General features: G+C 37.4%; 3 protein-coding genes and 1 pseudogene across 11 annotated transcripts; 1 reads left to right on the forward strand and 3 right to left on the reverse strand.

The window, feature by feature from the left end:
- Positions 1 to 1375: 1375 nt before the first annotated feature.
- Positions 1376 to 9978, reverse strand: LOC113302452. Of its 8 annotated transcripts, XM_026551356.1 has the most exons (13): positions 9789 to 9978; positions 9244 to 9580; positions 8705 to 8748; positions 8158 to 8238; positions 7838 to 7945; positions 7573 to 7664; positions 7400 to 7474; positions 6908 to 6977; positions 6663 to 6764; positions 5780 to 5888; positions 5384 to 5446; positions 4932 to 5049; positions 1376 to 4850 (listed from the first exon to the last, which is right to left on the reverse strand). In XM_026551356.1, exons 2-12 carry the CDS (start codon positions 9296 to 9298, stop codon positions 4949 to 4951), a joined length of 900 nt encoding a protein of 299 aa, XP_026407141.1. In that variant the 5' UTR covers positions 9299 to 9580; positions 9789 to 9978; the 3' UTR covers positions 1376 to 4850; positions 4932 to 4948. The 8 variants fall into 8 exon arrangements, with proteins under 8 accessions (XP_026407141.1, XP_026407138.1, XP_026407139.1 ...); XM_026551353.1 differs by having other exon boundaries at positions 4761 to 5049; XM_026551354.1 differs by lacking the exon at positions 9789 to 9978 and adding an exon at positions 9673 to 9762 and having other exon boundaries at positions 4761 to 5049.
- Positions 9979 to 10312: 334 nt separating this feature from the next.
- Positions 10313 to 15227, reverse strand: LOC113302454. Its single transcript, XM_026551364.1, has 10 exons — positions 15041 to 15227; positions 13702 to 13745; positions 13219 to 13299; positions 12886 to 12993; positions 12627 to 12718; positions 12436 to 12510; positions 12223 to 12292; positions 11949 to 12050; positions 11682 to 11790; positions 10313 to 10434 (listed from the first exon to the last, which is right to left on the reverse strand). Exons 1-10 carry the CDS (start codon positions 15219 to 15221, stop codon positions 10334 to 10336), a joined length of 963 nt encoding a protein of 320 aa, XP_026407149.1. The 5' UTR covers positions 15222 to 15227; the 3' UTR covers positions 10313 to 10333.
- Positions 14962 to 16197, forward strand: LOC113302455 (annotated as a pseudogene).
- A 111-nt stretch (positions 16198 to 16308) lies between these two features.
- Positions 16309 to 22787, reverse strand: LOC113302453 (autophagy-related protein 9-like). Of its 2 annotated transcripts, none has more exons than XM_026551362.1 (11): positions 22360 to 22787; positions 22035 to 22148; positions 20516 to 21175; positions 20020 to 20349; positions 19670 to 19892; positions 19201 to 19380; positions 18884 to 19090; positions 18373 to 18450; positions 18206 to 18276; positions 17933 to 18043; positions 16309 to 17446 (listed from the first exon to the last, which is right to left on the reverse strand). In XM_026551362.1, exons 3-11 carry the CDS (start codon positions 21097 to 21099, stop codon positions 16615 to 16617), a joined length of 2616 nt encoding a protein of 871 aa, XP_026407147.1. In that variant the 5' UTR covers positions 21100 to 21175; positions 22035 to 22148; positions 22360 to 22787; the 3' UTR covers positions 16309 to 16614. The 2 variants fall into 2 exon arrangements, with proteins under 2 accessions (XP_026407147.1, XP_026407148.1); XM_026551363.1 differs by having other exon boundaries at positions 20516 to 21190.
- Between the last annotated feature and the right edge of the window lie 3804 nt (positions 22788 to 26591).

The raw sequence follows: 26591 nt of genomic DNA on the forward strand, positions 1-26591 counted from the left end.
ATTGCCCGCCAAAGAGAACGGGAAAGCTTTCAACATTGCTCCATCCGCATTAGTCTCCGGTGGAAGCATAGCCATGACTATGGTAGAGAAGTCCATAAGATGTTTGTTTGGATCTTCATTTGCCATGCCATGAAACTTTAGTAACTCTCTAATCAACCCCGGCTTGATCTCGAAGGTTGAATTAGTTTGGATACACCATTGTTGTGTATCGAGCTTGTGAGAAGCTAGATCCTTGAGTGTACGATCAGCCATTTCTTCTTCGTCTATATCGGAATCCGCGAACTCACTAGATGAAGAAGGAGGAAGCGGAGTGTTAACCGCTCGAAAGAGGTCTTTTAGTTTAGTGTCGGATCGAAGACTTATACCAATTGGACTCGGTTTGCCCTCTTTAAGCATTCACCAAAGATATAGTACCTGAAACAAGATTCTCGAAAACTAAGTTAGATACGATATAGAATCTAACAAAGCAAGAATAAAGCAAAAAATAAATAAAAATAAAACAACTAAAATCGTCCGCTGCTCCCCGGCAGCGGCGCCAAAATTTGATGCGTGTCGTAACCACAACAAATTAATTAATATTTTTCCACCTAATTAACAAGTAATATAGTGTAGTCAAGTTCGTTCCCACGAGGAGCAAGAGGTTTTAGTTGTTTAGTTGTCACAAAAAAGGGGGATTGGTTTTAGATTTTAAAAACAAAAGAAAGTAAATAAAGCAATTAAAAGTTTAAGTTGAAATCAATAAGAGAGATTATATCAAGGAATCCTTCTTCGTTGCAAAACAATGATTCAAGTTATGTTCTTTTCCACTTTTTATTAGTCACAGATTATCACCAACCGTAGGTAAAGCAGCTAGCTCAGTGTTAAACCCCTAAATCCCCCGTATCACCGGATACGGAAGTTCTCGACTACCGGATTCTATTCACCAAACCACCTAGTAGTAGCTCACTCAAGATGTAATTTAGTTAAACGCATTAAGATTTATGAATTTATTAGGTTGATATTAGTAGTTAAACTCTTAGCTCAAGGTCTACTTGCTAACGTTGTTTCCACACACAATTGCTCCACGGAATCCCTCCGTAAGGTCTCGTGTTTGGTACCTATGTAAAGAGTCAAGAAACGATTAATTATCCCCTAACTTTCACTAGCTTTAGATCAATTAACAAATCAATTTAGTAGGCCTCCTAAACAATCTACCAATCAACCATGAATGTATAAACATTCCTATTAGTAAAAAAAAACGATAATCATGTGAAAAACTTCAAAGTAGATTTAAAAACAAAACTCAAAACATGTTAAGAACTAGGAATTCATCCTCAATCAATAAGAAAATTAGCTACTCATGTTTTTGAAATTCACACAAATAATTAAAGGGAGAATTTTTAAAGTTCACACAAATAATTAAAAGAAGAATTTTGAAAGCAAGCAAAAACACAAGTGTTGTGTGTCTAGAGAGGTGTCCAGAAGTGTGTGTATAACTTCTCTATCTATAAGCTTCAATATTCTTGCAATCCTCTTAGGAATAAAATCCCTTTCCTTTTGTAGCTCAAATTCCAAATCCTTGTCTTTGTAAAACTCTTCCACCTTCTCCTTCCAAATTCAAGCCCAATTCCTCAAACCCATGAGTCTAGATTACTCTTCACAAAATTCTGCTACTTTTGGGTCGTCGGAAAAATCCTGGAATCACCGGAATTCGGCCGGAAAAATCATCGTCGGCCACCTGAGGTCTGTCGTCGGCTACCGGAGTCAAACTAACAGTCTTTCTGGGTCGCCGTCATCTTTAACGGTCCGACTGACGGTGTCATTATCTTGTCAACTCACCTGGATCACTGAATTGACTCGTCTGAATCGGATTCAAACCGAGTTCTTGTTGTTCCTTGCTACAGTTCAGGCCATTCTATTGATCCTTCCCTGCAGTATTTCCTTGTATTCATCTAACAACTCAAGTATTCATTCTTGCGCACCAGTCAACACCAACACTGCAACTCACCATTGCATTTGCCAAACACAGGTCACAATCCCTGCAATCTCAGCCCATACCCATCTGATCATTAGACATTTCCTTCAGATCCTCTCCAGTCACTTCTATCTCAGGCACTCAAATGCATCTTTAGCCATCATCTTCATCTCACATTAAATCATCACCTGCAATTCCACCCTCAGAACCAAGCCACTGCCAACTGAAATACACCACCAACAATAGCTAGCTGAATGCATTTGAGCCATAAACCACATTCCATCTGCAATGTTGCAGCACACAGTAGCATCAATTCTGTACAAGCTCAAGTATTGAACCTGCACCACCAGTTCCTGCTCCATTCACTAATCCGGTGACTTAGCACATTTGAATTCCCTTTTCTGATGTGTTCTTCTTTTTCTCCAAAACCAACAGTAGAAACAACTGTTCTTCCATGTATTAAGCCTAACATACATCTAAACGATTTATCTGCAACAGCAGTAGCAGACTTTCTACCACCCATTCTTTCTCCTGCAGCACCAATACACATTCATCAACTCTTCACCAAAGACCACCGTCGATCTCTTATTCTATCTATCTATAACAACCAACAACACCACCTAATCTCCTCCATCCAGGCTAACCACAGATCCCATAACAGCTTCAGTTCAAACTTGCATCACAGACCACCAATACCAGTTGCTCCACCAACAATTCCATCTTCACACCGGCAACAGCAAGACCACAAATCATCAACACCTTCACATGATTTCTTAGATCGACAACAACACTAACTCAAACCATTATTTCTTCCTTGTCAGATTCAGCTTTCAATTCACATCAAAACTCAAATAATCACAAACCCATCTTAGCAGTAGCACCAGTTCTCTCTCAGATTCATCTTCATCTGCTCATCTCTCTTCCAAACAAAGACGAGAAATCACCTGTTTTCTTCAATTGACAGAACCCGATCTTAATTTCATCTCAGGAACCCTAATTTCACCTTCCAATCTCGGACTCATCTCTGTTTCATCAATTACATCGACCAACTCCATGATTCGCTTCGATTAACATCTTCTCAGTTCTTAACAGATCCTTAATTTGATTATTTCCAACTAACCTGTACCGATTTCATCACCAAAACCTCTCTCAAATCTCTCGAATCATCAGCAACAACAACTGCTTTTCTCCATGGCTGCGCCTCTCTTTACTTCTTTCAAGAGCTAATAATCGAGAGGAATATCTCTCTCAATTTCAGATTTAGGTTATGATTTGGGCAAGATTCAGACGCCCAAGATAAGAACCACCCCATATGAGTGCCCTCAGCCAACAGTGGTTTGGGCTTGAATTCGGCCAGAAAAATCATCGTCGGCCACCTGAGGTCTGTCGTCGGCTACCTGAGTCAAACTAACAGTCTTTCTGGGTCGCCGTCATCTTTAACGGTCCGACTGACGGTGTCGTTATCTTGTCAACTCACCTGGATCACTGAATTGACTCGTCTGAATCGGATTCAAACCGAGTTCTTGTTGTTCCTTGCTACAGTTCAAGCCATTCTATTGATCCTTCCCTGCAGTATTTCCTTGCATTCATCTAACAACTCAAGTATTCATTCTTGCGCACCAGTCAACACCAACACTGCAACTCACCATTGCATTTGCCAAACACAGGTCACAATCCCTGCAATCTCAGCCCATACACATCTGATCATTAGACATTGCCTTCAGATCCTCTCCAGTCACTTCTATCTCAGGCACTCAAATGCATCTTTAGCCATCATCTTCATCTCACATTAAATCATCACCTGCAATTCCACCCTCAGAACCAAGCCACTGCCAACTGAAATACACCACCAACAATAGCTAGCTGAATGCATTTGAGCCATAAACCACATTCCATCTGCAATGTTGCAGCACACAGTAGCATCAATTCTGTACAAGCTCAAGTATTGAACCTGCACCACCAGTTCCTGCTCCATTCACTAATCCGGTGACTTAGCATATTTGAATTCCCTTTTCTGATGTGTTCTTTTTTTTCTCCAAAACCAACAGTAGCAACAATTGTTCTTCCATGTATTAAGCCTAACATACATCTAAATGATTCATCTGCAGCAGCAGTAGCAGACTTGCTATCACCCATTCTTTCTCCTGCAGCACCAATACTCATTCATCAACTCTTCACTAAAGACCACCGTCGATCTCTTATTTTATCTATCTATAACAACCAACAACACCACCTAATCTCCTCCATCCAGGCTAACCACAGATCCCATAACAGCTTCAGTTCAAACTTGCATCACAGACCACCAATACCAGTTGCTTCATTCAACAATTCCATCTTCACACCGGCAACAGCAAGACCACAAATCATCAACACCTTCACATGATTTCTTAGATCGACAGCATCACTAACTCAAACCCTTATTTCTTCCTTGTCAGATTCAGGTTTCAATTCACATCAAAACTCAAATAATCACAAACCCATCTTAGCAGTAGCAGCAGTTCTCTCTCAGATTCATCTTCATCTGCTCATCTCTCTTCCAAACAAAGACGAGAAATCACTTGTTTTCTTCAATTGACAGAACCCGATCTTAATTTCATCTCAGGAACCCTAATTTCACCTTCCAATCTCGGACTCATCTCTGTTTCATCAATTACAGCGACCAACACCATGATTGGCTTCGATTAACATCTTCTCAGTTCTTAACAGATCCTTAACTTGATTATTTCCAACTAATTTTACTTAATAGTCACCGAATTCAATTGGACTTTTTTCCAAGTTTTTCGATTCCACTATCTTTTAACAAATCTTTTCACCAATCCGACCAAAAATCCATATATTGCGAATGAGATTTCTTCCTCAAGAAATACTTCCCTGTTTGCTGTTTCATTAAGTTGTACTGTACATACATTTATTACTTTAATTAATAATGTTACAGCAGAGAGAAGTAACAACAAACACATTATAGTAGACTAATGACCTTATGTGCATTAGTCATTAAACAGACTGGGTTTGAGCTTGTCCTTTCATGACCAAGAAAGCTTTCAAAGCCTTGTTCTTCTCTTGGGTGTCTTTAAATTCAACTCTCCTCCCATGACCTGCAAAATATTTCATCAAGCAATTAGTTCATCTAACAGTCAAACCCGTTGTTATATCGAAGGTGAAGTAAAAGTGGGACGGAAGCAAGTATTGTATCGACAAAATATTGTCAGACTTGATTAAGTAAAAAATAAGAATCGCTAAATGTGCATCTGAGGCACAGTCATATAACAGGTGATATGCCGCAGGGTAGTCAAACCAAGAAGACAATATGGACTTAAGCTATGTGCAGATATATGCCTATACCAAGAGGTAGTGAGTGACTCTCTCTGAACAGAAACTCATATTCCATTTCGAAAAACAAGTATATAAAGAGTTGGTAGATATGCGCACCAGGTAGGATCCACTCAAACTCGAAGTCTAACAGCTTGCGCACACTTTCAAGTTGAAGAGGAACTGCAGCAATAGATAATTAGCTACCAGATGGCAATTATGTGTCTTTAAAATAGTATACTACCCTGCCTGTGTAGCACTATTAAAAAAGTCGAGCAAGCTGAAAACACCAATATCACAAATTTGAAAGGGATACTTTTGGGACGACTTCAACTGTTTCGAATTCAAGACGGCTTTCACCCAGTCCAAAAGGTTCAATCGGACTTAAGAGCATAAACAGCTCCCAAACAGAAATAGTATATGATGTAGCCTTTGGTATTGAGTGTAACAAAGTGAAATAATAATACCTCAGGTTGGGGAATTTTATCAAGTAATGCATATCTAAGTTTCCCATACCTGATTGCTGATTGTATTGTTCCCCCATAGACAGTTCAGATTGATCTTTGCTAATATGATCCCCAGCGAATAGGACCTTAAGCGGCTTGTATAATAAGCACACAGACCCCTGTTGTAAAACACAAAGATACTGTGTTAGTAGTCACGTTGTGAAAAACATCCTTTCGTAACTCGAATACTTGTGGTTAACAATTGTAGCCTATCTGAGAATGCAAAAAATCCCAAATGACGAACACATTTACAGGACACTTCATTCACTTTATGTGATTATTATTCGAGTAATCTCATAACAGACCAGGTTAATCGCAAAACCAAAAATATGTGTATTCTTGAATTTGTTTCTGTAGGACCTCTACGGGTCGCCGCACCCTCTCCGGGCACGGCCACATAGCACCGATATTGTCCCCACTTGACCACCTTGAGGTTAGGTGTGGGGTTTTATCTAAAAGGCATCGGTGCTATGTAGGGAGAATGTCTAGCTTGCATATCACCATATGGAACTTGTTCTCCTCCATGTGGGACTATCTTTAGCTATACCCCATGTGTGACTCACATGTGTGTATTGAGCCACACAACTTCAACAGTTTCTACACAAACCTAGTCTCATCTATGAGTTCGAACATCCTTACTTACAGTTCTTCCAGTGAGTTTACCATAGCAACCTGCAAGTTATACGTCGGTGTGCACCATTGACTGACCAACGTATAACTCAAATATTTACCTCAAACATTTGATAGCAGCGAATTCTTTGAAACTAGAGCATAAGTAACAATAGATGTTAAGCCTCCTATTATAGTAGGAGAAACTAAATATTGTATGGTCTACAAACTCAAAACAAGACCAGGTTTTCATCTGTCTGCTAACTTCAGATCCGCAAACTCACTCTCGTGTGTCCTGGAGTGTGGAAAAGTTCAAAGTCATTCCCGAGGTTCCAGGGACCATCACCATCTAGCTTTATTTCTACATCAGCTGTATTATCCTCGATCTGATCAATTACAAAACTAAATTAGAAGAAACAGAAATGTCTAAAATTCAAAGGGCGTAAACGTATACCATAGAAGGTGCGATTGTCTGATGAACCATGAAACATAAAGGTAACAGACTAACAGCGAGAGAGATATTACTCACATCTTGTGAGTGAAGAACTCGATCACATCCAAACCTCTTTGACCACTTGTTGTGATCTGCTACATCATCCCTGGTAAGAACAAAAGAAAGCACTTCAAGCCTAAGAGCAAGCACTATGGTGAGCGAAGTTACCTATTTTTAGCAATGGGCAATCACTATGGTAGCAAAATTTGCTAGATTGTAGTAGTTAGCTAAGCCATGGCTGATCGGAACTACAGATCCGTAGAGTTTCCACCATATTCAAATTTAAAATTTACTATACAACATTACCTTTTTAAACTTGGTTTGGCTTGTTTTGGGGCGAAACTGAATTTCCGCCAAATACTATTTGACATTTTCTCTCCTCTTGGCTTAGCTACATCTCTCATTAGCAGCCAAGAAAAAGTGCACCATAGTGCTTGCTCTAAGATGATGAGAAACAACCCAAATTGTGTAAGGGGGAGAAAAGAGATATCAGTTTATTTAAAGTGTGATTGTTGAAAGAACTCATACCTGTGGGTGAGAAACATATAGCGTACTCCCCCGAGAATCTCAATCGTATGTGCAAGTCTTTCTGTGTATCTTGAACTGCAGAAAGATGCTCCTTGTTGAAACTCTCGTCTTATTCTATTCCTTAAGGAAAAATTAATCTATGTTGTGTTTGGATGAATAATAAGTTCATATACCTGTCCACGAGAATGTTACCATCCGGATGGGTGATGAAATAGGATGTTGCTCCATATGATGCCTCGGAATGATAACCACAGTCAAATATACCCTGAAACCATTTCAGTTATGGAAGGCATCAAGATACCATAATGGGAGCATAGTTTCTCCAGATGAGCAGTAACTTCCAAGATTGATTTTCTTTTAGTAAATTAAGAAGTTCAAAATACAACTGTGAGCAAATATGATTTGAAAATGTTGAGTGAGAAATGATTTGCAAACTACCGGAATTCTCTGTTCATTAATCCGAAGTGGGAACGTCTTCTGAACTTCTAGAATATCACGAGCAGGTTTCTCTGTATGAATAGAGCTCGTTGGACAAGAAAGTAAAGCCTGTGAACAGCAAGTGGTCAACTTCACGAAAAATAACTAAACTAAATAAATTCAGTTGGACATTGATGCATACATAGTCGAGTGTGTGGAACTTCTGCATCCTTCGGTTCTCAAAGAATCATCTAAAAGGCTATAACAAAAAGAGAATGTTGTCCAATTCTTTTGTAATACCATTATATATTATTTGGATTAGAAAATTACGCGAATATAACCTGAAGAGCATTTAGCCTTTCTTTTTCTGTACTTGGTTGTTTATAAACAGCAGACTGCTCATCCACTCGAGTAAAGACTTGCTGCAGAATAACAAAAGACATGATACTCACAACAAGAATCAATGAAATACTAAGCAACTACACAAACACTGCCACCATCAGCTTATTAGCACCCAATCAAGAATAACATATGCATACGCCATGAACTTACAAACATGTCAAGGAACAATTTCAATATTTTTGATGAATTTGGTAAACAAGGCCCGAAAGGTTAACCAATTAGCGCTTGTTAAGATATGTTATATTTGTTTGAAGGTTCTTCTTTGAACCTTACAGTAAACAAACTCGAACTGTGGAGCTTAGTAACCTGATGTTTACAAAAGAAGGGAAAGAAAAAAACATTTTGAACATTATACAAGTAGATATTCTAAGCTAAGAGGAGCATTTTCCGATGAAGTTGATAACTAAAAACATAGTCACCATGCTGTAAAAATCTCTAGGAATGAATACATGTAACATATTTTTATACAGATAAAGTTAAATTTACCGGAGCCATCCAGCGGCAGGTATCACAATCTATACATTTGTGATCTGCAAGAAAATCAAACAAAGAAAATAGTGTTAAGCATATCTATCAATAGAATGGACTTGTGTGCATACAAGGTTTAAATCTGAATAGGAATCCAGTTATGGCATGCCACTGCACATAAGCTAAGCGCCATCTTAGGGAGTTTAGATGTCCACGGTGGATACACTGGTGCATTAGTTGGTGTGCTTGATCTCTTGGTGCTTCTGTACGACGATACCAAGTCATTGTCTGGTGACTCAGTGAGCGCTCAATTAACCGTTCTAGACGAAGGTTTACTAGTTTACTTCCATCAAAATTGTCAGTACGAATTCACCATAACAGTATTCAATGCATCACTCAGCTAAGCCATATAAGGTTGGTACAAGGATTACAATTACTATACTATTTCTCAGGGGATTTGAGTCCAAAAGAAGAAAAATTCCCAAAATTATAAGCAAAATAAAATAAAGGATCTTAAAATCCTAGAGATTCAAACGAAGAAAGAAGCAAAATGTTACCAACGAAGAAGTCACCCTCTACATTCTGTGTTCCCCTCTGTCTCTCCAGTTTCATCGAGACCGTCTTTGTTGTTGTTGCCGTTGTTAGGTTTGATTTTCCAATACCAATAGCTTTTCAATAAAAATCACTCTGCCTCTTAACCCCAACAAATCTATGCTGGTAGTTGATGATCCTTACATCTTTCACAGCAGATAAAACTCCTTCCCCAACCATTTCTCTACTTCTTCTTTTCTCCAAAACTGTGAATTTAAGGTTTCTTGGTAGTAGTCTTTAGTAATTGAAAGGACTCAAAACTATCCACTTATTTAAGTAGACTCCGGTATATATCCCCATTCCCTAGTTTGAACACACAAGAAGTCCAAGTTAGCTTTACTTTACTAATTACTACTAGCTAAGGATCTTACAAGATCTTTCAAGAAATAGAATACCTTATTTTAGAGCTAACAATTGATTGGTTAATAGAATTTTTAAGTGAAGAAAATACTAATTTTGCATCCAGGAAGCAACTACGAAAGAAGCATCATTTAAGGAAATTAAGGTTTACCTGACAGATAACATTGTTTATTGGTTGGTACTTGGTATCTGCTGTGATTAACAAAGTATTCCGACCTGAATCACCTGAACTATTTATTTTAGATTAGGATGGGAAGCTTGGAACAATACCGGAACTGTTTAATTTAGAAAAAACTCTACTCATTCAGTGAGTCACCAAGTGATTACATGAGTTTATTTTTAAGAGTGCAAGTTTTTTCTCTTTCTTGGCCGCCTCTTTTTGACCAATCTGGGGTTTGACAATTCTCTGTTGAGCACAAAATATCCCCCTTCACACAGTTTCATGGCTCTAGGCCGAAGCAATTAAACATACAAAATTGAATTTCGTTTCCGGGGAAGAATTAATATCATTTTTCCAATTTGGCTTATTTTTAAGATAAAATGAAAATGTGATAGTAACTCTTTTCCAGAAACAAAGAGAATATGTACTAACGAAGCACTGAGATTTATAAAAGCCATATTACTGACATATACATAGTTTGAGATAGTGTTGCAGTTACAATAGAAAGAAGTACGGCAATGACCATGCATTAGTTATTAAATGAAGTGACCTAGAGCTTCTCCTTTGACAGTCAAGAAAGCCTTTATAGCCTCATTCTTCTGTTGGGTATCCTCAAATTCAACTCTCCTCCCATGGCCTGCAAAATATCTTAATTGCTTCATCCAGTGATAGAAAGGTTGTTTAACAACAATAGATAGGAGTTTCTTGCAAATTGAAATAACCAACTTAGAGCAAGGGCTATGGAATGAGTGTTTTTAATACTCATTCACTACCTAAACGAGTGAGAGACTAAGTGAAAGAGTGTGTTACTAACCATGGGAGAGGCTAAAAACACACTAAGAGGCACATGATCAGCCTCTTGGAGGAAGAGGTTGATTATCAACCGCTTGAGAGAGAAAAAATCACCCAAGAGGCAGAAGATCAGCCTCCCCAACATGATTTTAGATATTTTAATATATTTTTTTTTGTTTTTTATCTCCAGGAGGCAGAAGATCAGCCTCCTAGGACAATTTTTTCTCCAGGAGGCAGAAGATTAGCCTCCTAACTCAAGTTTTTCTCAGGAGGCAGAAGATCAGCCTCCTAGTGAAGACTGTCGACCACTCATCCGCTTGAATGAGTATGTGAGTGATTTTTGATGAATGAGTGGGTGTTCTCACTCCATAGCAGCACCTAATTTGATCAAATCTAGTGAAACTCATTCATTTTGAATGAGAACCCTCACTCCATAGCCCTTGCTCTTAGAACAACAAGAGAAATCAGCTACATGGATGCTAAATAAAAAAGAGGACTTCGTTAAGTTAGTTGATGAAAGTTGGTAAGTGTAACCGAGGCGCGGTGTATGACAGATGATATGCCAATCTCTAGTCAACTGGCGAAGCCAGAGAAAGATGCAGCAATGTGTGGATGTGGCTATACCAGAGGTAGAGAGTGAAATTGTTAACTAAATGGAAACTCATCTCCCATTACAAATAACAAGTATTGAAAGTGGAGGTAGATATATGCACCAGGTAAGATCCACTCAAATTCAAAACAACAACTTCCGAACACTTTCAATTTGAAGAGGAATTGCAACAAAAGCAAAATTAGCTGCCAGATAGTCATCCTGCATGCATAGCAATAGTAAAATAGACAAGCAAAGCAAAGTTGTTAGAACACCAGAACCACATATTTAGATTGATACTTTTGGGACTACTTCAACTGTTTTAGATTCAAGATGAATTTAAGCCACTCCAAAACAACTGGATTCGATCCAATGCATGAACAACTCCCAAGCAGGAATACTTATGAGCTGGACCCATTTTACTAATTGACAATTTAGGTGCAGCTTGTAACAGAGTAAACACTTGCTTTAGGTTTGTAAATTTAGTTGGATAATATGCATACCTGAATAATGATTGTATTGTACCCAAATAGACAGTTCAGACTGCTCTTTGCCAAAATGATCCCCTGTGAATATGACCTTGAGTGGCTTGTAGAATAAGCTCACACATCCCTACCATTAAACATACAGATGTGGTGTTAGTCGTTAACAACATTGTTTTTCAACTCAATTTACTAAGTAATTACGAAGGACTTAAGATGTTAAAGATAGTTACATAAACAAAAACCCTGGCTTTCTATTTATCCATTAATTTCAGTTCTGAAACTCACTTTAGAATGTCCTGGAGTGTGGATAAGTTCAAACTCATTCCCAAGGTTCCATGGGCCGCCACCTTCTAGCTTTGTCTCTACATCAGCTGTATGATCCTCGACCTGTTCAAGTATAAACTTAAATTCGCAACAAAAGAACAACAACAAATAGTGTGATCAGAAATTTAACAAGCGCAACCCCATGCCAGTTTGCGTTAGTGGGTACAATTGTTTGTTTTTGTTCATGGGAATCATTATAAAGGTATGGCAAAAATGTAATAAAAATTTAACTTACATCCTGTGAGTGAAGAACTCTATGACATCCTAACCTCTTTGACCACTTCTTATGATCTGCTACATCATCCCTGGAAACCAAAAAACAAGCTAAGATATTCACTTCCACCTATACCTACATATATTGACTGAAAAGCACTGCAATTTTGAGGTGACATAAAACAAATTGAATTGCCACAAACGATTAACACGTAATTCTTTAAGGAAGTCATACTTGTGAGTGAGAAACATGTAGCGCGCTCCCCCGAGCAACTCAATCTTATGTGCGAGTTTCTCTGTGTATCTTGGACTGCACAAAAGTATCCCTTGTTTAATCTCCCATCTTATTCTTTCGCGCATTATTTGAAAAAACCAAAACAAAAAAACTTCTGATTTGTCTCAAGGATAGATAGCGCATTCATATACCTGTCTACAAGTATGTTTCCATCAGGATGAGTAATGAAGTATGATGTTGCTCCATACGATGCCTCGGAATGATAACCACAGTGATAAACACCCTGAGACCATCACAGTTTTTGAAGTAAGACATCACAACTACTGAGCATAATTTTCTCCAGATTCACAGTAACTTTTAATATAAAAGGTGTGATTAAGGAAATAAGATAAAAAAAACATTTTGAGAGCATAGGGAACTGGAGAATGTTGAGTGATAATGAAAATATACTGGAATTCGATGCTCGTCAATTGGTAGTGGAAAAGTTTCTTGTACTTCTAGAATATCATGAGCAGGTTTCTCTGTATGGATAGAGCTCGTCGGACAGGAAAGTAAAGCCTGCAAACTTCAAGGGGTCAATTTCACTTAAAGATACTAAACTAAGAGAAAATCCCCTAGATACTAAGAGAAAATCCCCTAGATACTAAGAGAAAATCCCCTGATACATGGCCGAGTGTCTGAGTCTTCAAAAACTCATCCTAAGACGATAGATATTTCATTTTTTGTAACACTCCTCAATCGTATAGTACAATGGGAAAAGGTATGAAATCATCTTAATGGTACCTGAAGGGCATTTAGCCTTTCTTTCTCGCAACTTGGTTGTTTATAAACAGCAGACTTCCTATCCACCAAAGCAAAAACTTGCTGCGAAAGATCAAACAGCATGCCACTCACAACAAAGTAATGATACAAATAGAAAATAGGAGAGAAATTAATGTCATAAACACTGTCACCTTTGTTATATTAACACCCATTCATGTATAAGAATAATTATAAGTCATCGACCGGCTTTTATATTTCTGACAAAATTAGTAAACAAGGCCAGAATTGTTGACAAATGAACCCTTGTTAAAGAGATGTTGCATTTGTTAGACAGATTTCTTTTATTTCTTACAATGAACAAACTCCAACTGTAAGGTATAGTGGAATAGGCATGCATGTACATATTTATAATATAGAAAGATGGATTTTAGAAGTTGGCAAGTAAAACATAGTTGCTCTTCCGCTAGATATCTCTAGACCTACATACATAAAATTGAAATTTACCGGAGCCATCCAGCGGCAGACATCACAATTTATACATTTGTGATCTGCATGAACAGTGAATAAAGAAAAGACAATGTTAAAGCACACCCAGGAATCAAATGACAGAGTTATTTGAATATACAATACAGATTCTAGATGGGAAAATCCGCTTAGTGTGTGTCAATGGTGATATCTAACCAGCTCAGGTGATCTGTTGTAAAATTCTAAACATCACATTTGATGATTACCCAATGGACATGCTTCTCTAAAGGCAAGTGACAGGTAAGATTCTTTCAGAGCAAGTTTGTTGGGTAAATATCAAGTGAGATGTTGTAATAGTTGTATGCTACATTTTATAACAATTTTTAAATTTAAGACCAAAAAAACAAGGGATGACCTTTTGTGAAGATTATTTTCATCCTTAATTTTTTTTTGCGAATTGCAAGGACTTTTATTTTGTAATGTCTTGTCACATAGGAAATCTACCTTAGAGCAAATTGAAGTGCTCGGGGGCAGTACTCTGAGACTCTATATACACTCCCTCCACAGACTGGGCCTATGACTACTGCCATAAGGGATGTATAAGATTTCAGACTACTGCCACCAAATTCCAGTTTGACTAAACCAACTTTTACTACGGCTCTAGGAGACTATAATAAATCATCGGAGGATAGTAGACAGTAAATTCTTACCAACTTTAATGAGGGTTATAACTTTTAGAACATTTAGATTTCTTATGAGGATGTCCACAAAGATGAAAGGATCATCTTTGAATCACTTCTATGTGGCTCCAGTAATTGGTGTTTTACTTAGTAATGGTGTTACTGGAATTTATCATCCTACAACAATAGATAATCCCACTGAGTTAATCATATTATCATCCTTGAACAAACAGACAACCTACTTCTACCAGATAATACAGTTTTGGCTAGACCCCAAACATTCTCTTCGGAGGTGCGAGTAGAATAAGAAATAGGAGAATCTATAGTCTTAGACTACTGCCACCTAAGACCAGATTTACCTATGCCATGCTTTCCAGCAGACCTCAACTAGACCAATATGCTACCTGATCAAAAGTTGATGTCAGTTATACTCGGATTGGCATTAAATTCTAAGCAACATGAGGGTTCAAGCTTACGAAGCAGTCTACATTCTTTGTCAGAACGATTGGCATCATTCTTTATTTGTCTCTACTGAGTTGTTATCACTTTGGTATATGACTTTGTGGTGTAAACAGTTGATAAACCTTCAGCCACTAGTTTTCTCTAACAGATATGACAACCTCAAACTAAAAAAAATTCATGAATTCTTTCTGGAGAGATGTAAAGAAGAAAAATTCATAATAAAACTCTTTTCTTACCAACATAGAAGTCCCCCTCTACATTCTGTGTTCTCCTCTGTCCATCCAGTTTCATCTGTACCATCTTTGCTGTTGTTGTTAGGTTTAATTTTCCAATACCAAAACCCTTCCTGTAAATTTCACTCTGCCTCTTGACCCCAACAATTTTCTGCTGGTAATTGCTGATTCTTAAATCTTTCATAGCAGATAAAACTCCATACCCAACCATTTCTTAAGGTCTTATTTTCCCCAGCACACTTTGAAATTGAAGGAATTCAAAAGTAACCACTTATTTTTAAGTACCACTCCATTGAATAGGCTCTACAATTATTTGGATTTTTTTTCTTCCCATTTTCCCGCGAAAACAATAAAAAACCCTAAGAAAATGTTAATGGCGGGAAATATTGGCGCCACTTTTCCCAAATTTCGTTCTCCTTATAAAATCAGTCGTTCCCTACATCTTTTTCATTCCCAAATCCTCATATCACCAGAACCAAACCTAATTTCAATTTTCTCACAATCAAAATGGCACAACAACCGGATTCTCAAAACAACAACAATCAGACTTCAGAAGCCAGAGAACCTCCAGTGAAGATCCAGAAGGTTAATGAAAACGGTGTTCCAGAAATCTCTTGTTTTTTGAGAGTCAAAAAGCTTTCAGAAAAAGCTGTTCTTCCTTCTAGAGGCTCCTCCCTTTCGGCTGGTTATGATCTTTCTAGTGCAGCTGAGATGATAGTTCCAGGCAGAGGAAAAGCCCTAATTCCAACTGATTTAAGCATTGCGGTACCTCAAGGAACATATGCTCGTGTTGCACCCCGTTCGGGATTGACCTGGAAGCATTCCATAGATGTAGGTGCCGGTGTTATTGATGCTGATTATCGAGGACCAGTTGGGGTTATCTTATTCAATCATTCTGATGTTGATTTCCAAGTTAAAATGGGTGATAGAGTCGCTCAACTCATTATTGAGAAGATAATTACTCCAGAGGTCGAACAAGTCGAAGATTTGGATTCTACAGAGGTTCTGGAGGTTTTGGATCCACTGGGGTTTAACAATCTTGTCATTTTAAATTTTCTAGTATTAGTAGGTTCTGTAGTTGCTTCTGTTTAATACTTTCCTATGGTATATCCTGGATTTTTAATTGCAAAACTTGAGTTTATATATATCCATTGTGTGAATTTCATTTGTTTTGCATCTGCTAAAGAAAAGATACGAACAATCATCATTTATGTAGAAGCTTAGAACAATGTCAAAACCCATGCATTTTACATGCATCTTAAACAGGAACATTGATGATGAAATTTTTTTTGGATACAGGAATAACTTGGAATGTACATTAACTGAGTTAAACAATGAATGAGTTCACAGTTTCAATAGACTCATGGCGACTCATTAAACCCTTGGCGATTAACAGAATTCACATTGCCAAAACTAACCTGAGTTAAATTTAAATTTATGTACAAATAAAGAATAAAACATTAAGACCAGACACTGCAGACTGTTTTCATGCATAACCAACTTAGGGCTTGCAGGGTGATTAAAGATACCCCGGAAGACTAAGATAAGGGTAAAAAGAACAAAGGAAGAAATTTGAATCAATTTTTGTCATTCACAGTTTCATGGTTCTGGTGCTGTGATTTCATTTTGGTTTCTTCCGAGGGCGTATAGTATATGTCATTGAATGGTAGATTAAAATCTTCATCTGCACCAGCGACATCTTCTTCAATACATGTCGTTCTACATAACAATTGAGAATTCCTCCAATCTAACCGTTGTTCTTGCTCCTCCGAACTTCTATCAGAGTAGTTTTCATGAATGTTTTCTAACATTTGATGGTTGAAAACTGGAGGCTCAAGAAAACTTGCCTGGGTTCCGCCACCAGAATTATGATCATTTCGGGCCCACCAGTGGTTCTCAACAGGACGTTCAAGATGACCTGTGTTGTGCTGTTGTAATACACTTTCCCGGAACGAAGGAGTTGAAGTAGATGGTTCCATAGGAGTGCGCGCCCGTTCCTCGTCCAGATGGAAACCCCAGTTTTGTTCAAATCTTGGTCCTGCTTGTGTGCCAGCCTGATTATTCGGTCTCCAAATATCTCTATCACGCTCCATTTCAGTTGGTGGTGGTATGTCTTCTGAATCGTTCAGTGTGTGGGGGAAACGTGAAGTGTAATACCAATCTAGCAAATATGGGTGACTATTTTGATCTGAATCGACAATCCATAATGAACCCAACTGATAACCTGTTATGGGAATACCTCCCATGTTTCCTTGGTTTCTCAAATTAAGGTTCAATTGCCAATTCCTTGGATACCGAAATTCTTGTCGTGTCCTTCCTGGCAAATTTTGATCCCGGAAACTTCTAAGAGTTGATAAAAATTGTTTTCCTGCCGCATCTGGCTCCCAAGTAGGGTAACTGCTGTGGAAGCTGCAATTCAATACAATAAAATCAACTCAGTCCAGGGAACTTAGATATTGACAAGAAGGATGAACTTATAAAAAGATAGTAATGGGAAATGGATAAAATGCTGAAAAAGTAGGTCAAGCTTCATTAGCAAGTGAAGGATACAGTCAAATGTCTGGGTTTAATATGTACACATTCAATACCTTAAATCCAACTTGCTACTAACTGGTTTGGACAAGCAAGATACGTGTATCACATAAGACGTTATAGAAGGATCTTTTTCATAGTCTGAAAATTATATTAAATCCAGAAACACATTCTGAATACGAAAAGTAAACATTCATAGTCTTCTTAGTTTAATCACACAAAATTTTGAAAAATCACAAAAGAAGCAGAAACCTAGTAAAGTTGCAAGCCAGACACATTAGAAGTTCCTTGACTTTATACAAGTAAACATATCCTTGATTCCTTTGCATGTCGCCAGATGAATAGCATGAAAAAAAATCATACCTCAAGAATGACTTTTCCAACTTCCCCTGGGAGCTCCTCTGGGTTTGCGGTGTATTGTATGGTGCACCATAGTTGCTATTTCCATGCCTTTCAAAATCGAAGACACTTAAGCTGCATAAAGAAGTTGGAAACAGGAGTCAAAACTTTAATTGTTTGCATGAGGCCTCCTAATATTGAATAAATAAAACCAATTATAGGACAAGACCTAGATATTCTAATGTAATCAGTGACAATCATCTAGACTTGCTTCAAAAAAAGGCGAATGGTAATAACCTGCAAACATGACCCACGCCTTCAACATCCACTGTGAAATTGGAAATGAACTGCAAAATGTCTTCCACGCGCTGCATAATTTAAGAGAACTATTAAAGGGAGGGAGAGAGGGTGGGCAGCCGTGTATGAGTTCAGAGAAAAATGTATTACATGTAAAACAAAGATACCTGTGGTACGACAAAGATAAGTAAAAATGGCGTGAGAAAAATTGAGGCCATCTCCTCCAACAACATCATCCCAGTATACTGCACAATTAATATAATAACATAAGTACTAATTCCCAAAAGATAGATATCTTACTTCAACTAACTACAATTCCGACAACTCTCAAGTTGTAAAAAACATAAGAAACTAGAAAGACCGAGTCTCAGTTGAGCTAGAGTATACTTTCAAGTCTCATTAGAGATATTCATTAGATTTTAAATAGTTCTACATTAATCCTGTCGTACTATCTTGCAAAATAGGGAGTCTATCGTGAACAAAAAGAGCAGAATAATTGCTGCTTTATCTTATATCAACTAATGCCAAAGTTCATAATTTATTAGCAAGAATTATCAGACATTAAGCACTAGTATATAATGCTTAAATGAGCTTACTTGAGAAATAGCACAACCATAATATTTATAGAAAATTGAATTCCATCTTTAAAACAGAAAACAGTTTCAGAGGTGGGTTTACCTGAAATAAGGTTTCAAATTCTGTCCGAACCACATCCGAATTTTCTTTACCGCGCCACCTCTTTGGCATATGGTGCGTGTGCTGCACGACTAAAGACATCGCCCCTTCTGGGTTACGGACCTGAAGGTCCTCCATGATGGCTGCCCGGCTAATAGCGGTTACAGTTCCAAAAACAGCAGCATACCATAATAGGTTACGACCATATATCTGGAAAATTAATACACTGTCAGAGTAAACTCAACTAATTCGTTCGTGTAGAATTGGAAACTACCCTATATAAAAGCTACAAAACGGAGGAGTGGAAAAAACATTATTACATGCCCTTCAAGTAGAGATTCGTCAAGTATTGCAATTATGATAAGAATAGCAGCGAAGCCCCCAGAAACAAAAGAGACAAATTTCGCAATGATGCTAATAATTGGAGAGGGAAATTGCTTCAGATATTCGTCGGCATGAATTACGCTGCTGTTCATTCGATGCTTGAATAAATGGTCGACCTGAAATACAAAACAAAAAAATGATATAAACATATTGGAAAGTCAATATATTAAAAGCAAGTCAAGTTTACAAATTCCGAATGCATCCCCTTTCGATACAAGACGATTAGGAGAAGCATAGCATTTGAATACCACCATTGACAAAACGATAAGGAGAAGCATAACATTTGAATACGATTAATTAGTATTTTCAATGTTAACAATAACATTCTAAGAGGATGAAAGTTTATTAGTATCATGTGAACGGAGATGCATAGCATTTGAACACGACTAATTTAATGAGTAATACCTCGTTGAATTCCCTAAAGATCCACCTTGATAAGTTGGACCATCTTCGAGATGATGCTATACTTGGATGATTATAGAACTGTTCCGCATGCCTCAAAAAGTGAAATACCACCATAAAGATGATACTAAAGGGAGAAAGGAGAAGCATCGCTATCCCGATTAACATAAGCCTCCTTCTTAATGATGTAGGATTGGAAATGAAGTCACTCTGCAGGCGAAAATTTCTGGACAACCCAAATTACATTCATATTAGTAGGCTGCTTGAGTAGTTTACTAACTGATATCCGAGTTATATGCTAATCAAAGTATTAACTGTACGTAAAACATAATAGTGACCTTTTTCATACATACCTGTCAAACATGCTCTGTAATATACACCAATTAAATGTCCATTCAAGAGTCTTAGGCAACATTAAACAATTTCTTCTTCCACGTATGCCAGACTCAGCAGAGCTGACTGCAGGACCAGATCCCGGTACCCACTGAGAGATTGGGAAAGCAAGAATGCCTTTATTGAGCATCCCAATCAAGTAGTTCTCCTTGCGCATTATTCGCATGATTATATCATGTGCAGAGAGATCTTTTACAACACAGAGTTGTTGTGACCTTTGTATCTGAACAACCTTTTCAAGAATGGTGGCCCATGGCATTGTTTGAACTTCACGATCAGTAACTTGCAGACTGCCAAAAAAAATAGGTAAAGTTGCTTAAAAACTAATTATGCCAAAATAGTATACTGACCATTTAATCCCAGAAACCCTACAACTACAAGAGTAACTACAAAAAATGGTTCGTGATTACTCATATTGGGGAAAACATCAGAAAGTAATTTCATAGTTATAGTTACCTATTATAATAGAAGCGCCGAATCTCCAATATATCTTTTAATTGATAACAAAATCTCACAAACGTAAAGATCCAGTATCCGGAAAATATTCCTAGATACCCCAAAATGACCCCTTTGGTAAATGTGAAAGGAGTTAATGGGTGTTGATGAAAGGCCTCTTTGGCCAAATCACAGGGTTTAATCCCAGATTCAACTGCCTCTATCCCACACTTTGCATTGCGAAGACCATTCCAATCGACAAATAAAAGGAATACACCAGAAAAGCATATGGTGAACCCTAAGCTAAGAAGTTCGACTACCCACTTGATTATGATGCACTGAAGTCCGTTCTCACAGTAGTATTTATAAAGTCTATCAAAGAAGAGGTCCAGATCAGCAATTGGTTCCACATTCAAGCCTTCCCCGTTAAGAAGGTCGGAAGGACTCTCACTCCTAGAACTTGGCAGCCTCCGGTAGTCAGACAACTCAATCTCAGGAGCCACATCAATGAGAAGTTCTTGGTTTAACGACGATTCTCTTTTCCATTGCCAATTAAGAATGTTGTGTTTGAGGGCATGTACTCCTTTGTGTCCACTGGACATCATTCACAAACACTTAGCCCAAGATAACGAGAGAGAGTGCATTCCCCAAAATGATCATTTGGGTAGTTCAACTATAGACCTGTAAAGAGGAATACTGAACGAGATTATGTATAAGTAAATGTGCTTGATAAAAAAAATTTCAAGTCTTCATGATGATACATGTAAATAGACATTAAAAAACTATAGCATAGTCCAAGAAACTCAGAGTATATGAAGTATATAACTTAACTGCAAAAGACAATGATAGACCATCACTATGATCGAAGAGGATAGAAAGAAATCAGTGTACACCTCAGGAACTTGGGTTTCTATTCTAAAGTTCCAGTGATCTCTAGTGGAATTTTGTTAGGTTTAATTTAGTCCAACTGAGTATCGGTCTCCTAATTCACCCTCTAGGTTCCTATGTTACCCAAACAGAAAAAGTGATTATCAACATCGCTAATCAATAAAAACAACTTGGAATTTCTGAAAACTTCGAAAGATAGTAATGCCAGCATGATTGATCTAGCAACCTAACACATCTAGTCAAATACCAAAGAGCGTACATGTTTACAAACAGCTGAGGGTAGAGGTTCACTTCATTAAATCCCAATTCATGCTTCTAACCCTTTCCAAAGCACCGCTTTTTCAGTTTTTCTAGAACATAAAATAAAACTACTGTTCATAGGCTATAACTAAAACCGGTATGCTTCCTCATAAACTATTATCAGTGCATTATGTGGAGACTACATTCGGATTCCTTCTAAATCTTGTTCGAATAACACATCTAGTCTATTAAACCCTAAGATGCCAAAGACAACCTTTTGGCAGTTTAACCATTCAAGTAGCTCCAAACCCACTAAAAATCATATCTTTATGAAACAAAATGTCTTTTGATATCAAATTCTATTAAAACGAAACATAATTTATACTTTTTCCTGCTTTAAGAAACATCTTACCTAAATAATCACTGAATCTCAAGTATTAATTGGCTTAGCAGATGAGTTACACTGATATCGACTGAAATTAAGAGCAGCTTTGTCTCGAAGAAGCTCCAAATTCACCCAGAGCTTCTGTATAACAAACAATAGATCAATCAAAACCTCAAAAACAGCAAACACAAAATTGGCGTTCATAGTATTAGTGTTAACCCCAAAACAATAAAACCCCTAGTTGCCCATACCTAACGAAACACTAAATTGAAAAAACCAATATTCCATACATAAACAACTAAAAATACCCAGTAAATCACCACAAAAAAATAAATAGTAGCGCAAAATTTACCTGAGACCGACAGAGGGTTGGCGTTGGAATTGGATATCAGACTATGAATAGCAATCGAAAGAAGTGATTTTGATGAGAACCCAATTCTCTAATAAAGTTATTTACTTTTTTTGGGGGTTAAAACTTGCAAGACAAAGTGATTGACTTCAATGAAAAAAGACACAGAGGGAGGATGGGGTTAGAAAAAGAAGCGACAACAAGGATTGAAGAAGAAGAAGTCGAAGAAGAATAGAATTGAATGAAAATGATTAACCCCAGAAAAAAGTTGAGAAAGAAGAAGAAGAAGAAGAGGGGTTCGGTTTGATTGCGTGGAACGAAGGAAGAATTGTTGTGAATATTTTTAATTAAACTATTGAGAAGCCGTTCTGGGTTCTCTTCTCGTCGTCTCAGCTCTCACGCTTATTCAAGTATTCAGTGAATATCCCTCTTTGCTTCCTTTCCTTCTGAGTTGGACAATGGCTCGATAGGTATATATGGATGTCACTATAAGTAGCCCAACACATGTTCTGATTGGCCTGCTGAGGAGCCCAGACCCAAGCCTCATTCTTGCTGCTTGCCTGCTAAAAGCAACCACTATGGTCAGCCTAGGCTAAGCCAAAAACCCAAAAATGGCTTAGGGTAAGGTTGGACAAAAAGCAACTACTACATTATTAAATTTGGTTCAAATCATCATTTGCTTTTCGTGATCCAGCATTCCACTACGTTTGGAATGTCAATCTCCAATAATTATTATTAAAGCTAGGAGAGGCGAGTGTGATTAAACCCGATATTAAGTACTAGTGTATTGTTCGGGTGAAAGAATATGTTTGAAGATAGTACTTCTACCATTATTTATACAAATATAAATTTATGACGTGATTTATCAATCGAAGATTTAACTTGGTAGAAGAAATTATGTTTTTCGTTTGGTTTTCTTGACATAATATAAGATACAGATAAGACTGAATGAGGATACTCCTTGAAGGGTATTAGTAACCATGCACTATAAAATAAGGGTTACCAATTTTGAATAAGAGATGCGATCGTGAGGTCTCAGGTAAAGCAAGTCCACCAAGTTTCAAAGTTATGCACATGATGTTTTATGTTTATGTTGTTAATTCAAATCTTGATGGGTTGTTTGTAATGCCCCGAACTGTAAAGCATATACCACAATAATATGTAAATTCACATGGTATATACATACTGGGCAAGTCTGTCGGATGTGATGGTGGTAAAAAATATGTCAGGCAAGTGATGGATTTGGAGTCGTTCAAAGAAGTTAGCATGTTAATTACAATGAAGATGCCGGACAGTTTGTTTCAGACACATGGAAATCATGATATATACGTTGGAGTATAATGTCAAAGTAATTCTCTCTTATATGTTAATAGTTCAATTTGTTGTTTTTCTTAGAGAGAATGCTCAGTTGAACCCACTGGAGTTGGTTTGTCAAGTCTGTTGTCAAATTTAGATGTCAAAATTATAGCCTACTAAAGTTAAGCGATCGGTATAAATTAATTAGTTAATAAAATTCTTAGGAATTATCCAAGTTACTCTTGATGAATGAATAACACACGAAGATAATATCTTAAATAACTTCACCAAAGGTTAGTAATGAAGACTGATATTTCTTTCAAACTTTTTTCTCTTCTACCTATTTATCCTCGCGTTTTTAGGGGCCGCTCGAAAGGATTTAGGGGCCAACAATAAAACAAAAAAGGTCACCCAAAGGAAAAATGTAGCCAGCCCTTATCTCGCGTAATTCGTAATGGCGAAATTACCCTTATATATTCAGAGGATATGATAACATTGTTATCCTCCGATTGCAATTGGAAGCCAAAATATTTCCCAGACTTCCGATTGTAGTCGGTGCAGTATTAGAATGATTTGTGTTTCATTTTTTCCATTTCTTTTTCATTTTTGAGTTGTTAGAGTTATAGAGAAGAAGGTGAAGGAAAAAAAGAGAAAACCCATTTTATCACTACAAAAATGGATGGATATGAAGAAGAAGGTGAGAATCATGACGAAGAACAAAATGTTGAGGGTTCACGACCGTTTAGAGAAGACGATTTGGGGTATATGTTGAATGATCCAAACTTTTGTGGAGAGGAAAACATAGACGACCCTTTCATGGAAGAAAATGGAGAATCGCCCGATATTGAAGCTAACGATGCATGTAAAACACAGGTATTGTGTTAAGAAACTCAAATACTCGATTTGCATGCGTTTGTGTGCTTTTGTAAACAAGAAAAACCGATTATTGCATGCATTGAATGCCATGAACTACCCAGATTCGGTAGATAATTTGTAGAATAAACCTACGAATATAACACACTGAGTACCAAATATGTATATTCGGTAGTTCCAAGATACTAGTTTACTGCCGAAGATGAGAAAAAACCCCAAACTGGTTTTCCAAAAATATCTATATTCGGTAGTTATGTAGAGTTATTTACCCCCGAATGGCCCCAAAAACGAATTCCTCAGAAAATTTCAAAACTCAGTATTCTTATCCTTTACAATCGGTAATAGTTTAACATTCTTTGACTGCCGAATATAACAGTGGCCTCGAAATAAAATTTCCGAAAACTTGAAAATCGGATGTTTATCGATTAAAGTTATCTTCCGGTTATTTATATTCGGCTGGTTTACTATATATTTTAGCTTCCGATTATATCATTTTTTGCACTCAGTAAACTGGGTACATTCATTTGCATAAATCGGGTGTTTTGGGTAACCGATAGGATTCCGAATATAGAGTATTCGGAAGTTTGACTTATTTAATAACCTCCGATTATTGTATAATAATTTGTTTCTTTCATATGCAGGCCGTTGAAGAGTTTGTTGATGACTTCTATTTGAGGCCCGACACTTCCCTATACTATGCAAACGATTTGGTATACTCATTACTACTTTTTTCTTTTTTTCAAAATTTATATGTTAAATGGTTATGCTTATTAGATTTGTTTTGTTTTATGCACGTTTAGACATTTGGAAGTAAGAAGGAGGCAAAGGAATGGCTTATGAACAAGGAAAAAGATAACATGTGCGTGGTAGTTCAAAATAATCATGTTAGTGACACTCGATTTGAAATGATTTGTGAGCGAGGTGGGACGCGAAAGAGTCACGAGGGAAATAATAGTAAGTACATACGGAAGACGAATAGGAAATACCGAAGCAATACCAAGAAGATAGGATGCCCATTTAAGATTGTCTTCTATAAGCCTGATGGTATTAAAGGTAAAGAGTATAAAATGTATAAAGTTGATAACGATTGTCACAACCATGATGATCCGTTGGATTTAATTGGACATGTAATGGTTGCCAAGTTAAAACCACATCAAATGCAGACGGTGAGGTCTATACGGATCCAAAAAACGAGTGCGATCTTAAGTAGAATAAAGGCGGACGATCCCGACAACTTGTCTTCTTTGTCTACAATTAAGTCGGCCCTAGCTACGATCAAAAGGACTGATTGGGATGGTAGAACGGTCATGCAACAATCGGAGTGGTTAGCGGAGTTACACGGCTACACCTTGAGAAGGGAAGAAAAGGATGGTATAGTGGTTCGTATTTTCTTGGCACATCCTGAAATGATCCAATTGGCTCAATGCTTTCATCAAATTTTGTTGATAGATGCTACTTATAAGACAAACAAGTATAACATGTCGTTGTTGAACATTGCTTGCCATACTTCGGACAAAAACACGTTTACGATTGCATGGGGTTTAATGGATCATGAGAACAATGTGAGTTTCATTTGGATGTTGGAGACGTTGAGGTCCATTTATAACGGTGATAATTTTCCAAGGGTTATTGTAACGGATAACGATCAAGCCTTAATGCATGCAATAGCGGTAGTGTTTCCGGAAGCCCAAAACTTGCAATGTACGTGGCACATTCAATGCAATCTCAAAACTAATTGCCATCATCATTTCCAAGCTAAAAGACCAAGGAAGGGTACCAAGAGGTCAAAGGAAGAGGATGAGCGCATTAGTAAATTAACCGTGGAAGAACGTAAGGAAGAGGATAGGCTATTTGAAGAAAAGTGGAAGGAGGATGGAATAATTTGGAAAATGTTCATGAAAGCATGGGACAAAATTGTTTGGTCGATGACCGAGGAAATTTACGAATGTAACTTGAAGAAATTTGAGGATGAATACGGCACGGACTACCCAAAACCGGTTGAGTATTGTAAAAAACAATGGTTAACGATTAAGGAGAGGTTTGTGTTTGCATGGACATATGAATAT

This window comes from Papaver somniferum, chromosome 8 (genome assembly GCF_003573695.1).
Source record: "Papaver somniferum cultivar HN1 chromosome 8, ASM357369v1, whole genome shotgun sequence".
Classification (NCBI taxonomy): domain Eukaryota; kingdom Viridiplantae; phylum Streptophyta; class Magnoliopsida; order Ranunculales; family Papaveraceae; genus Papaver; species Papaver somniferum.

Bases quoted from the DNA above. Each gene is read 5' to 3' on its own strand.
- LOC113302452 (XM_026551356.1), bottom strand. From the start codon at position 9,298: ATGAAACTGGAGAGACAGAGGGGAACACAGAATGTAGAGGGTGACTTC. The intron at 8,749-9,243 runs GTAACATTTTGC...ATTTTCTTGCAG, and splicing joins AGAGGGTGACTTCTTCGTTG to ATCACAAATGTATAGATTGT. The intron at 7,475-7,572 runs GTATATGAACTT...ATCTTTCTGCAG, and splicing joins GGTAACATTCTCGTGGACAG to TTCAAGATACACAGAAAGAC.
- LOC113302453 (XM_026551362.1), bottom strand. From the start codon at position 21,099: ATGATGTCCAGTGGACACAAAGGAGTACATGCCCTCAAACACAACATT. The intron at 18,044-18,205 runs GTTATTACCATT...TTCTTTATGCAG, and splicing joins GGCGTGGGTCATGTTTGCAG to CTTAAGTGTCTTCGATTTTG. The intron at 17,447-17,932 runs GTATGATTTTTT...ATTGAATTGCAG, and splicing joins TTGGAAAAGTCATTCTTGAG to CTTCCACAGCAGTTACCCTA.
- LOC113302454 (XM_026551364.1), bottom strand. From the start codon at position 15,221: ATGAAAGATTTAAGAATCAGCAATTACCAGCAGAAAATTGTTGGGGTC. The intron at 12,994-13,218 runs GTACCATTAAGA...TGAAGTTTGCAG, and splicing joins AAAGGCTAAATGCCCTTCAG to GCTTTACTTTCCTGTCCGAC. The intron at 12,719-12,885 runs GTATATTTTCAT...TGATGGTCTCAG, and splicing joins TTGACGAGCATCGAATTCCA to GGTGTTTATCACTGTGGTTA.